The following is a 13,569-nucleotide window of genomic DNA, read 5'->3' as shown; positions in this document are numbered from 1 at the left end:
CTATCATCTATTGAGACAGGATTTAGCCACAGCTGCATCTAGGTGACAAGGTGATGAGTTCAAGATCTGGTCTCTCTTTGTTTCCTGGTTCTCTCACTCTATGTTGCCTCCGTTCTTAGCCAGAATCTCTTCATGCGATGGGAAGGCTGTCATCTTGCTCCCAACTTGAGCTTAGTGCCAACACATACTGTTTTCGTTGCTGCTGTGTCATCCCTATTGGCCCGGCTTCAGTCATGTGCCCATTCTTGAGCCAATCACTGTGGTTAGTTGGTGAGGTGACTCCTCCTCCTCCAGGCCAGGGTCACGTGCTCACTCCTGGGCTATTGGTGGTGAAAGCCCCACCCAAGCTTCTGTGGTCTGAGAGCAGGAAAGGGGTCTTGTATCAAAAAAAAGGGAATAAAGTCTGGCCAGACACAACCAACGGACTGTTAGGTTGAACCTTATAAAATTGTCAATATTCAAATGTATTTTACCTAAAATACGGTGATCGATATGACCCAACCTAAGACATTACCAGGCTTGTTCTGGTCCCTCAATACATGCTCCCATAGAATTTATCAGTTTGAGTATCATCCACCATACGTTCTGCAGTTGCTTATTCCATCCAACCAATAGATTTGTTCAATGTGTGCCTATAATAGCGTCTGAAGTTTTAACCACCAGCCTCAGTCATCTTTCCAGGGCTCCCAGGAGGGGGCCCAATCATAGCACCTCTGGCTTTGTGCTTGGGGCTGAGGTTACCAAGGGCAACTTCCCCAGGCCGCTATCATCCTGGCACACAGCACCTGAGTCAGAGTAGGTACTCCATAAATATTCATTGAATGAATGTGCTTATTTCGTTTTCTAACACTGCTTATTGCTATTGGAAATATGCCACACCATAAAAATGACATGACTTCTTGTTGGAAAAATAATTAAAAACAAAATCTCCTGCAAACCAGATGAATCCTCTCCACAAAATGAAGAACAAACCAGTTTTATTATTGGATAAGTGTTAAACTAGACTGGGAAGCACATCACCAGCAATCCACAAAAGAGATTGCAAAGACAAATAAAAATCTTACCCTTTTATATAGCCAGGCAGATACAATCCATGGCACGCATTTGCTAATTGTCTTTGTCTAAAGGAAAAAAGGAACTTCTCATAGCTCTTCCACAAGCAGGAAATGACAACTTGGAACTGCATGCCTGGGCCACTCTCCCACAGTGAGAGGGGAACGGAGCTCCATCTCCTCCAGCTCACATTTCACAGAGATGACAAGGCCTTCGAGAAGAATGCCTGGTGTGCAAAACTGGCAAGAGGCTTAATCAGCTTTTAACAAGATTTGCATGGGAAAGGGAAAGCATTTCTAATGGTAGTTTTCTAAAGAAAATGCTGAAGGAAGATGGAGAGGAGAAAAGATGTCTTTCCCTTTGACAACAGGGAAATTTTTAATTTTTGAGGGAATTTGTATTACAAAGAGGAAAAATCTCCCCACCCGACACCCTGCTCTCCCAGGTTCAATGGTGGAGGGGAAGAGAGTTGGGGAGAGGGTTGTAACAGAGAGATAGGGAAAGAGGGCTGAAGAGCCCCCGGCTGCTCCAGCCCCAGACATAGGAGTCTTTCTGCCCAGGCTCAGATATTTGAGCGACCATATCTTGGGGTGACTCTGGTCCCAGCCACCATCCACGTAACTGTGTGAGAGAACCCAAGTGAGAACTACCTGGCTAAGCCCAGTCAACCCCTAGAACTGGGACATGATTAAAAACAATAGCTGGTTTTTCATTGCTAGACTTGGGGTCGATGGGTATAGGAGTGATGGAAACAACTTATGTCTGGGAATCAAAAGTCCCAAGTTTTAGTACTAGCAGTCCTACCTCTCAGCTGTGTAATCTTGAGTTACAGATTCATCAAATCTCAGTTTCTTCATCTATTAAATGGGTGTAATGATATTTCCAAGTAGGGTTATTCTCTGTTTGCCTCATCCCTCCCAAACCCATTTTCAACCTTCTCCACCCAGGAGATTAAACTCTGTGGACAGTTTCTTCCTGTGGCTTCACTCCCCATCTGCCTGCCTTGTCTCTGGGTTTAGGTTGGGTCAGCCCTTGGAAGACACTGCTGGGAGACCAGTGGACAGGGGAAGAGAGAGTTCAGGGTATTTATCCCACCACCGGATGCCCTTGCCAGGCTGCATTTTTGTCAGTGGCTACATTTCTCCATGGTTAAGCTCATATGGGTGGCTCCTCTCCTAAGGTGGACAAAGCTTCTGAGCCAGCTTCTGAGAACACTGCTTTCTCTCCCTGCCCTTTATTACAAAAAAAAAAAAAAAAGGCCTGCCCATGTGGCTCATTGGTTGAGCAAAGACCTATGAACCAGGAGGTCACAGTTCAATTCTTGGCTGGGGCACATGCCCTGGTTGTGGGCTCAATCCCAAGTAGAGGGCATGCAGGAAGCTGCCAATCAATGATTCTCTCTTATCATTGACATTTCTATCTCTCACTCCCTCTCCCTTTCTTTCTGAAATCAATTATATATATATGAAAAGAGCATTATTCTGACACTTGATAAAATGTAAGATTTTATTCCAAAATTTAATAAAGGAACATTTTATTCAAGACTATTGCAATAGGGGAGAAAGATTGAACTCAGCTTGAAATACAAGAAAGGACGAATGGGGATTTATAGAAAAGAAGCAGGTAAGGGATCAGTGGATGGAGGATGACTAAGAAGAGACATCAAGCATCAAGAATAGGGGGGTTCTTGCCCTAACCGGTTTGGCTCAGCGGATAGAGTGTCTGCCTATGGACTGAAGGGTCCCAGGGTCGATTCCGGTCAAGGGCATGTACCTGGGTTGCGGGCACATCCCCAGTAGGGGGCGTGCAAGAGGCAGCTGAATCGATGTTTCTCTCTCATCGATGTTTCTAACTCTGTATCCCTCTCCCTCTCCCTTCCTCTCTGTAAAAAATCAATAAAATATATTTTTTAAAAAAGAATAGGGGGGTTCTTGATAAACTGACAGGATTTAGACATGAAAGGTGAGGGATGAGGAACTTGATCAGATATGAAGGGTGATCAGATATCAGGAGTAGGGGGATTCTCACAAAACTGATGGCAGGGCTCTTACTGAGACCCGGCTAGGCAGGCCAAAGACAGACAGCGCCAAGGCGGAGGCTGAGTCAGAAGAGGACTCAGAGAACTGGAGTGAAATTTGGTCAAGAGGGTGTCTTTGTCAGCCGCAGGCCCATTGTTGCTAATCCCTGGCTCCTCGGCTCCCTTGTTGGTTCTCTTAACCTCGCCCACACCTCTGCACACAGTCCGGTTCTTGAACTCTCTGAGCAATGGTTGCTCCCTCTCCTGCCAGCACTGACTGCTGGGCCCTACCTAACCCACAGACTTGCTTTGAGGACCACATGAGATGATGTGTGCAAAACAACTCTGGAAGGCCAGCATTAAGGGAGTCATCTTCATGACTGAGAGGACTCCTAGTGCAGTGGTCTGTCCTGTGTTCAAATCTTGGACTTGCCCCTTTTTATTTGTGTTGTTGGAGGCGAGTGCTTACCTTCCTCAAGCCTAAATTTTCATCCTCCTAGTCAAAGGAAGGATTCTCTCTCTTGTAGTCTTGGAGGATCCAGTATGACAACACACCCTAAATTCCTACAAGCCTCCCGCACACATGACAGGTATTAAGTATGGTGTTCGTTCCCTACCTCTTCCCCCAACCCCTGTTATGAAATTGTTTTCTCAGTGGGTTTTACAAAGCCACTGATGCATCCCAGGCTTCTAAAAAGGCTTCTCACACAGCACTTCAGACCCTTTTCTCAATGCTCTGAGAGCAGAGCCTCCCGTTATGGAAGAAACAAGGCTTGCCACAGGCCAGGAATTTATTGAATTGCCCCAAACAAATGTTGTTTTGCTTTTTCACTGAAGATCATGAGGTTCTGGTATAGCACACTAATTGCATTTTTGTGTTGTTTTCTTTTTATCTCTTTCCATAAAAAAGAACAGATACATACAGTGGTTACAGATAATATTCAAGCAACAGAGAAGTCTATACAGTAAAAATTGCAAGTCCGTACCTCATGCACTTTCTGATGCACATTTAGGGTGTTGGAGTAACAGTTTTCTTTCCAGTCTAAATGTCAAACCAATTGAGAAATTAGATGAAGACAGACGGGACCAAACATCACTTTTATTAGCAATGATGTCGGCCTTGGAGAATGTGGTTGACAGTCGTGGGCAAGTGAACCCCAGAATCAGATAGACCACCACCCTGTCACTGATGTTATTCGATCAACAGTCAGAGTCTTGGCCACCAAGGACAGCCTGGCCCAGGGCAACTCAGCTACGGGCTCTCTGCAGGTCGGAGTGCTGTCAAAGGAAGGCGAGATTTGGGGGGCAGAACTTCATGCCAGTCCTTATCCCAAATGCAACAGTCGTGTAAAGCTGGCCTCACGTGTATGTGTTTATGTGTGTGTGTGTGTGTGTGTGTGTGTGTTGGGAGGAGGGGGATTAATGAGATGGGTAGAGAGAGGCAGGAGGGTTATACTCGTGGCTGTTCTCCATGAGGAAGGAAACATCAAGGAGGGCCAGTGCTCCCCTTCCACATGCATTATCTCCCGTTTTCTGCTCCTGCGATGGTGCTCCCACAAACATCCACGTGCATCTTCCATTGGACGCTTGGGTGAGCGTTTCTGTAGTGAAAGTTCCTAAAAGTGAGATATGTAAACTTTAGATGGCCATGTACTGAGTACTGACTGTGGACCTGGGAGCTGAAAGTGGATTCCCCCCTTTTTTCCTCTGTAGTTTACCAAGTCCGCCGAATCCGTCGCCTCTTCATGCAGGACAGCTGCTGAGGCTGCAGCACCTTCCTTGAACAGCGGTTTAGCATCTGACCAGAGGCCAGTCACCGAGGCGGGTGAGCAGAGCCAGGCTGTCCCATCTCACCTTCTGAATCGCATGTATCTGGACATGTCACTGATCCTCCTCCACCCTCCATGTCCTCCTCTGTAAAACCGATATAATATCACCAAAGGGTTTCGGGGGGATTTAAATGAGTTGATGTATAAAGTGCCTGGGGAAAGGCCACGATGGAAAGAGAGAGAAGAGGAAAGGGAGTGGACACGTGCAGAGGGAGTAAAAATCGGGTGTACAAGAGCCTTTTGAGGGTGCCTTACACGGAGAGGCCAAAGGCCATCCTTGGGAACATCTGCGCACTCGGACTCGGTTGAGCAGCTCCTGGGAAAACCTGCCTGGTGTTTAATAGCCTCCAGCAGCGCCCGGAAGCAGCAGCTTTCCAGGTGGCTCATCTTCAGCGCAGCCCCAAGCGCCCCGGTGGCCCACAGGGTCCTCCTTGGTCCACCTGACGTCAAAGGCTTCTTTCCAGAACGGGCCAGTGTAGCTTTAATAGTAAGAAGAGTAGAGTGAGAACCAGAAATCAAATGCAAGGTGCCTGCCCCAGGGCCTCAATGCAAGAGCCACTGACAGCACCTGCTGGTCACGGGCACTAGCACAGCCTTCTCCCTCCCGAGGTGGGTATTAGCACAGGTGCCCTTAGGCAGGGGAACCGAGGTTCTGAAGGTGGCTGGGTTGCTCATTCGTGCGCAGCAAGGTTGTGGCCGGGCTGAGCGCTCTTTCCGGAACTGGGGGTGTTGCTAAGCCCTGGTGCTCTCTCCCGGTCTCCTCCGCCCCCGGCCGAGCCTGCGGGAGCCGGCTCCGGGCTCTCACCCTCCCTCCCTCCCTCCGCCTCCTCCCCTGCCAGCCCGAGTGCCTGCCCGCGGGCAGTGAGGCTGGGTGGAGGGCGGAGGAGTGCGGGCAGCGCGCGTCTTTCTCAATGGGCAGGGCGGCTTAGCGCGCCGCTCCCTCTCCGAGAAGGCGCAGCTCGGGGCTTCCGCGGGGTGCGGGGCCCGTCATGCCTCCTCGGGGCGCGGCGGCCGGCCGGGACCCGGGACCCTGCGGAGGGCGCTGAGCTGCGGCGCGGGCGGTGAGCTGGAAGGGCAGCCGTCGGGGCGCTCGCTCGCGGAGAGCCGCCGGCACCATGCGCCCCTGTCCGGCGCTGTGGCTGCTGCTCGCCGGCGCCGCGCACACCGTGAGTACCGCGCCCTTCCGCGGGCGGGGGGCCGATTCGGGGACAGGCGGGATGGAAGGAGCGGGGCACCCCCAGATCTTCCCCTCAGGATAAAAATGTGTGCGCCAGAAGAAGGCAGCTCTCAGATGAGCCCCTGCCCCGACCGCGCCCCGACCGCACCCCTTCCTGAGGACCCCGCACTGCGCCCCAAGGCCCCTGGACGGAGATTCGGGCGCCGTCCCCGCGGTGCTATTGGGTGCCGGGCGCTTGGCTTCCGTTATTTTATGGAAATCTCACAACCTCCTTACGAGGTGGATATATCAGCCTCACTTTACAGACAAGGAAAGGGAGACTTGGGAAGACCAAAAATATTGTCCCAAGTGCAGACTAATGGAACCCACATCCGTCTGCCCGAAGCCTTGACATTTTCACACACACAGGCTGCGGGTGGGAAAACCTCAGAAAGCTCGGAAAGGCAGCTTCCGGGGCTGAGACGGGACGGCGCTGTGATGGGACCGTTTGCAGCTCCCTACCCCTCTCCTGGGGATTTGGCTCCCTGATGTCTGCGTGCCTGGGGGACTCCTGGGAGCAGCTGCTCTCCCCAAACCAAGTCCAGGGAGGAGCTGGAAGGAAAGCAGAAGGCCGCAGAGTGGGTAGCTGGTGGTTCTTTCCCACAGAAACTCCTGGGAATCGCAGAGGCTCTCCCTGTGGGATTTGTGAAGGAGAGAGTGGCTGCACCCAGACTGGTGGAAGGAATGGGGAGGCGGAGGGGTAGAGGTAGGGGTGAGGGGGCCAGATTTCAGAGCTATTTCTTTCCACCAACATTCCAGACTGGCCTCCAAGGCGTCTGTCCCAAGAAATTCCCCAGGGGCAGCACTTGGGGACCCCGTTTAGACTCTCTAATCTCTGTCCTGGGCTAGTCCTTGCTGGTGCCCAAAGACCTTGCCCTCTTGTAGTCCTCTCCTGTTGGATCCTACGGAAAACCCCAGCTCCCTGAGCGGTGGGAGTGTTGACAAGCCATAGATGCCACCTTTCTGCAGGCCCATGACATCCCAGCAGCGGCAGTTGGGAGGAGTGGAATTTGGGGATTTTTGTCCCCATCTCCCTGGTAACCTGGAGCCTCAGCTAGAGCAACAGCACCCACTCCTTGTCTGAACTCCCAATTTGGGGGAAAGCACCTGGGCACTGGGGACAATTCAAAGCCAAGTGCAGCTGAGAGGGGGTGTTGTTAGGCAGCACCCAGGGGTGGGGGAGGCCTCTAGTTTCCCCTTTGTGACCCTCCCAGCCTCCTTCTTAAGTATTTGCGGTAACGTTGAGGTTATCCCCAAAAATCAACAGGTCTGGGCTTCAACCTACATTTTAATCTCAAGGGGACCCCCACATTATCTCAAGAATAAGCAGGGGGGGTGGGGGTGGGGAGTGAGAGCCCTCACTTGGTTCAAGTATTCAGTGAGCCTTGGAAGGATGCTCCATTGTGCTCTAGCCCAATTCCCTCCCTTTACAGAGGAGCAAACTGAGACTGCAGAGAGAAGGGACCTGCCCCAGATCTTCAAGTTAGTGGTAGGACTGGGACTAGAACCACCCCGGGCTCTGCCAATTACAGCCCTTGTCCTTACATGTCTTTTTCAAACACTCACTGGTACTGCCTAGTATTATTACCAGATAGCTCCCTGGAAGTTTTGGCCCTCTGGTTATTTTATGGGCTTATTCAGACCTAAGGTAGAGAACTTTTTGGTAGAGAACTCCTTTAATAAATAAGAGTGGAATTGACATACATTGATTGGCATATTTCCCAGTCTATGAAATTCTATTTTTCTTCTGTGTGACTGAGTGGTCAGGTACTTGATTTTGAAATGGAAGGGTATTCAAACAATTCTTTGTTCATTTGGGTCTCTCCTTTGAATAAGAGCATAGGCACCTTCCTAATGGGAGGTCATTAAGGCCAAATTGCTTGTTACTACTCCCCCCCACTGGCTTGCCTTTCCAGAGGTGCCAAGAAGGAACCTTGCAAGTGGAAACCAAAAAGCGATCACCACAGGAAAGCCTGAGCACACCTCCCTTTGCTACCCCCACTCCCATGTATCTATCTCATGAGGACAGTGTTGTAATTATTCACTAGCACAGCTGTCCTCCCCTCGTCCTTAATACGTACACTTTGAACTTGAGCACGGAGACTTAGTTGTCTTCACCCTTTATCCCTAGACCCCATCACAGTGTAAGAGGGAGCTCGATGATTTGTATTGAATGAATGAATGAATGAATGAATGAATGAAATGATGATGATATCCACAGGGACTGTCTTAAACTGTGGCAGTTTCATACAGGAACAAGTAATGAAGAATGACATCTTGAAAGCAATCGTTGCTTACAGACTTGTACATAAATGTATCAGGCAAAGGAGAATTAGTCATTCAAGGTAGGGTGTTTAATCCAGGGCATATGGCAAGCTGCCAGTTTGATAATCTTAGTGAGTTAAGTGGGTGTGGGGGACTCCTTTTTCCTTCAATCGCAGTTTCTTAACTTTGACACTGTAATCTTGGATCTTTTACCTGGGATTTCAGCGTGCGGTGCCAGAAAGAGAGCGATGGCCTCCCTTGGCCTGGGTGGAATGGGGCGGGGATGATGGGTGGAGTGAGGGCAGTTGGATAATTCTTTGTTGTGTGTCCTGTGCATTGTGTGATGCTCAGCAGCATCCCTGGCCTCTACCCCCTAGCATCCCTCCAAGTTGTGATAACAGAAACGTCTTCAGACATTTCCAAAGCTCCTGGGAGACAGGAAGGGCAAAATTGCCCCTGGCTGAGAACCATTGCCTTAAAGGCTGTCAGGTTTCTGGGGCGATGCATTGACAGGAATAATCGTAGGTGTCACTTGCACTTGGACTCCGGGCAGTGGGGTTGGTGACAGGGAATCTGAGTTGGAGGACGGAAGCAGGTACACCTACTGAACTCCATGTCGAAGCCAGAAAAAAAAGCTCCAGCGGGCCTTTTACTCCTTCCCTTCCCACTTTCCCCTCCTCTGTCTATCCCTCCCCAGTTGACAGCTCAGAAACATAAAAACTCCAAGTCTGGTTCTGGCATAGAAGCCTCCGGCGCATGGTGGTCCTGCCTCTTCCTGCGGTGGCTCTGGACCTGGAGGCGGACAGCTCTGTGGGGGTCTGGGAGAGGGTTTTAGGAAGCCTGCCCAGGCCATCTGAGGGCTGGCTCTTGAGAACTCTCCAGAGGAGGGTACCTGGGGTTTTGTGTACCTGAAGAATCACCTTCTGAATTTATGAGGAAGTATTGTAGCTTTCTATTAAGATTTTTACTCTCTCTAAAATTACTGTGAATGATGATGCTGGTAAAGGCTTCCCTTGTTGGGCACTTACTTCACACTTAGTAGGTAGTCTGCTAAGTCCTTCCCAGCTCTCCCTGATTTAATGCTCAGTTCCAGCACTAGGACCCCAGGCCAGTGCAGCGAGGACACTGAAGCCATTTGCTCAGGTCGCCCCGCTGGACGTAGTGAGAGGACTCACACCGTGTGCTGAACCAGCGCTGCGTCTGCTCCCCAGAGCGGCTGCTCTGCTCCCTGGTGCCCAAGGAGCTGTTGTACAATCCTGTCCCCAGCCTCAAAATGACATTAGATTCAGTTTAATCTAATCTATAATAATAAAAGCGTAATATGCTAATTAGACCTATTGTCCTTCCGGACGACCTTCCAGATGAAGCCGGGGCTGTGAGGGAAGCCTGGGTCCTGGGTACCTGCCTGTGGCTGTGAGGGAAGCCTAGGTCCCGGGTGCCAGAGGGAAGCTGGTGCAGGCAGCCGGGGAAAGGAAGGCCTACTCTTGCATGAATTTTGTGCATCGGGCCTCTAGGTGCTTTATAAAACATAAAACAAATACTGAAACACACACATTTTATTGAGGGAGCCAGAAAGGAGCTTGGGGTCACCAAATCAACAAGCAGGAGGTATACTTCCTGGACTGTTTAGGGGAGTCCTCTTGGCTTTGGCATCACCTTTTTGGGGCTCCTTTCCCTCCTCCTTGTCCCCTTAGCCTCACCCCGTCATTACCTCCCGTGACCAGGGAGGGCACAGCCCTCTTCCTGGCACTCCTGTGGAAAGCCCAGGTTTAACATTCAGGATTAGAGCTCCATGACCAGATCGGCCGCCTCCAGTGACCCCTGACTTGGTCCCTGCTTCCCTGCCCTTAGCAAGCTGGGGTTTCTCGCCACTGACCTTCACTCAGGCTCTGGGACAGCCTGCAGCCCAAGGTAAAAGCCACAACACCCAGATCCTATCTACTTGCTTACTACAAACAGAGGACTGCTCAACCTTTGTGTGGACCTGAGAGAATGAGAGTATCCTGGGCCCACCCAGCCTCCCTGTCCTGTGGCTGACAGATTCCAAGGGGCGAATGGGGAAGGGACGCCCCTGGTTGATGGCCTTCCACAATCAGCTCACGTGCTGCCAAGACTCCAAGTTTCCCACACCTTCAGAATCCCCACACGCCCGGCGTCAGTTCCCTCACCCTGGCTCTCTGAGGTGGTGTCTATGTGTCTTTTCAAGTTCTTGACCTTATCACCTCCCCTTTCACTTTCAACACACAGGTTTGCCTCCCATTTCCTGAGAGTCTAGACCAGTGATGGCGAACCTTTGAGCTCGGCGTGTCAGCATTTTGTAAAACGCTAACTTAACTCTGGTGCCGTGTCACATATAGAAATTTTTTGATATTTGCAACCATAGTAAAACAAAGACTTATATTTTTGGTATTTATTTTATATATTTAAATGCCATTTAACAAAGAAAAATCAACCAAAAAAGTGAGTTCGAGTGTCACCTCTGACACATGTGTCATAGGTTCACCATCACTGGTCTAGATCAAGCATGTCAAACTCAAAGGCTAACATGGGCCAAATAAACAAGGTTTAAGTTTATGTGGGCTGCAAAAAAAAATGAAAGTTTCAATTTTCAAAGAAGCGTAGGTTTATTTCGATAGGGACATGCTGAATACAAAGGGCTGAAATAAAAGAGCAATCGTTAACATAAAATAATAGAACATTTTAATAAAAATTAATATTTTTTCTTGAACATTAGCTTACCAGACACTGAATAGCTGCACAAATTAATAAGTGTAATGCAAATAAACCTATTTTTCTTGTTCTCCAAAAGCAAAATATTTCCTGATGCACGCACCAAACAAGTCAGTCCAAGACTAATGATGTGGCCATCGGCTGCTAAAATCTTCGCTGCTGGTATTAGTGGAGAGAAATGGTGCGCCTGCGCGTAAGGTGCGTAAGGGAAATGAATGCAACATGATTATAGTAATCAGTCATTAGTGAACGTTGTACTAGTTCCTTATTAATAATTATGTATAACAGGATATTGTAAAAATTGAGTTACGAAATTTTTATTAAAATGTTTCTTACATACATTTTGTAATATTGGCTGGACCGCAGAAATATTCGTTGTGGGCCGCATGTGGCCAATGGGCCGCGAGTTTGACATTCTTGGTCTAGACCAGTGGTCGGCAAACTCATTAGTCAATAGAGCCAAATATCAACAGTACAACGATTGAAATTTCTTTTGAGAGCCAAATTTTTTAAACTTAAACTGTATAGGTAGGTACATTGTTAGTAAATTAATTAGGGTACTCTTAAGGCTTAGGAAGAGCCACACTCAAGGGGCCAAAGAGCCGCATGTGGCTCACGAGCCACAGTTTGCTGACCACGGGTCTAGTCTATGTGGATGAACTTCCTCTGACCAATATCTTATAGGTGTGCCTAAATTATACCCCCTGTTCTCTTCCTTCTGTTAGCTTTCTAACCCCCTATTAGCTTTCTCAGTCAGCTTGGGCTGCCATAACAAACACCACAGGCTAGGGGCCCGGAACAGACACTTATTTCTCACAGTTCTGGACACTGGAAGTCTGAGATCCAGGGCCAGCATGGTGAGATTCCGGGGAGAGCCCGATTCCCGGCTTGCAGATTGCTGCTTTGTGCTCACATGGCCTTTCCCTTGAGCAGCTGCAGACAGAGAGATAGAGAGTGAGCTCTCTGCTGTCTCTTAGGACACAAATCCCATCAAATTAGAGCCCCACTCATATGACCTCATTTAACCTTAATTACCTCCTTATAGGTCCCATCTCTGAATACAGCCATACTCGGTGTTAGAACTTCAATATACTAATTTTGGGGAGACACAAACATTCCACTTATAACATCATCTGAGTGAAATAGAGGCTCTACTCCTGCCCAGGGCCAGTCCCCACACCTGTGCTCCTGATCCCTGCCCCCACCACCTTAGCGACTTCTGTTCTGAGATGACACAATGCGGCCATTGTGCCCAGTCTTTACCATCTTCTTCGTGACTGGCTTTTGCCATCAGCTGGTCAACTTGCCCAGGTCTGTCCAGCCCAGGTGGTAGAGAGCCTTCCCTCTGCACGCTGGGCCTTTCTAGCCACAGTTCCACCTCTGCCCCCGCATGGCCAGCTTCTTGGAAGTAGCGTCCCTGAGCATTGCTCCAATGTTCACTCCCTCTGCAATCGGGTTTCCATCCCACCTGAAGTCAGTCTCACAGTGGCCTTCATTGCACCACATTCATGATATACGTTTCAGTCCCGGTCCTACCTCATGTGATCACGTGATTTATGAGAGGGATGCAACATTATGAATAATGACAATGGGACAGCAGGCATCCGTGTAGACCGTACTCCATGGGTAATGTGAAGCATGGGAGCCAACCTCTTGGAGGCATTGGGTGCCAGGACCCTCCTTCCTTTCCTCTTTCCCCTCCTTCGGCTTCTGCTTTTTGCAGTCTCCTGGTTCCCACCCTGCCTCTCGTGTTGTCCCTCAGTCTCCTTAGCCTCTGAGGCTCACTTCCCCAGGCTCTGTCTTTTGCCCTTGCTCTCTGCATTCTGCTTGCTCTTACCCTGTGATCTTCCATGGCAGTCCTACCATGTCATGAATCCCATCTTCCTTAACCAAAGTTAGCTCACCCCACCCCCAGGTCTGTTTGTTTTCCCTATTCTTCAAACTATCGAGGCACCCCAACCAGACTCATGGGAGCCACACTGTCCACTGCTCTCACCCCCACATTCAGTCCACCTCCTGCAGAATCTGCCTACTCTCTGGGCTCTCTTCCTTAGGGGTGTTGCTACTCTGAGTGCAACAGTTCTTCCTCACTTCTTGCCTAAATGGTGGAGCCACCTCCTAGGAATCCCCTGCTGCCACTTTTGGTCCATCGTGATCTGGCCATTGCCTTCCCCATGCACTCGGCTATTGGCCTCCTGGACCCCCTTGGAGACCATGAGCTTCAAAGGCAGGAGCCATGTCCCTTTTACTTTTGTGTCCCCAATGCTGAGCGGATGGCTGGGCATATAGTAGATGTCCAATAAAAGTTTGCTGAAATTTTGTGTTTGAACTGGTTGTAGGATAATGAGTTCCTTCTTCTTATTTTTCATCGTAGGGACTAAACTAGTAATTCCTTGTTTTTCTAGATGCCAGTTAGCTTTATTAAAAAAAAATTTTTAACCACAAAGTAAAATTCTTTC

General features: G+C 49.4%; 1 protein-coding gene across 1 annotated transcript in view; it reads left to right on the top strand.

Moving 5' to 3' along the window:
• The first annotated feature begins 5,774 nt into the window (after positions 1 to 5,774).
• SCTR (secretin receptor) overlaps positions 5,775 to 13,569 on the top strand; it is a 74,492-nt gene continuing 66,697 nt past the window's right edge. Inside the window, exon 1 of the mRNA XM_059704680.1 lies at positions 5,775 to 6,065. Coding sequence (XP_059560663.1) covers positions 6,015 to 6,065 — 51 coding nt within the window. The 5' untranslated portion in view covers positions 5,775 to 6,014. The remainder of the gene's footprint in view (positions 6,066 to 13,569) is intronic.

The sequence above is a fragment of the Myotis daubentonii genome, chromosome 7 (assembly GCF_963259705.1).
Source record: "Myotis daubentonii chromosome 7, mMyoDau2.1, whole genome shotgun sequence".
Classification (NCBI taxonomy): Eukaryota; Metazoa; Chordata; class Mammalia; order Chiroptera; family Vespertilionidae; genus Myotis; species Myotis daubentonii.
Note: the sequence above shows the minus strand (reverse complement) of the source record. Positions and strands in the feature narration are given on the sequence as shown.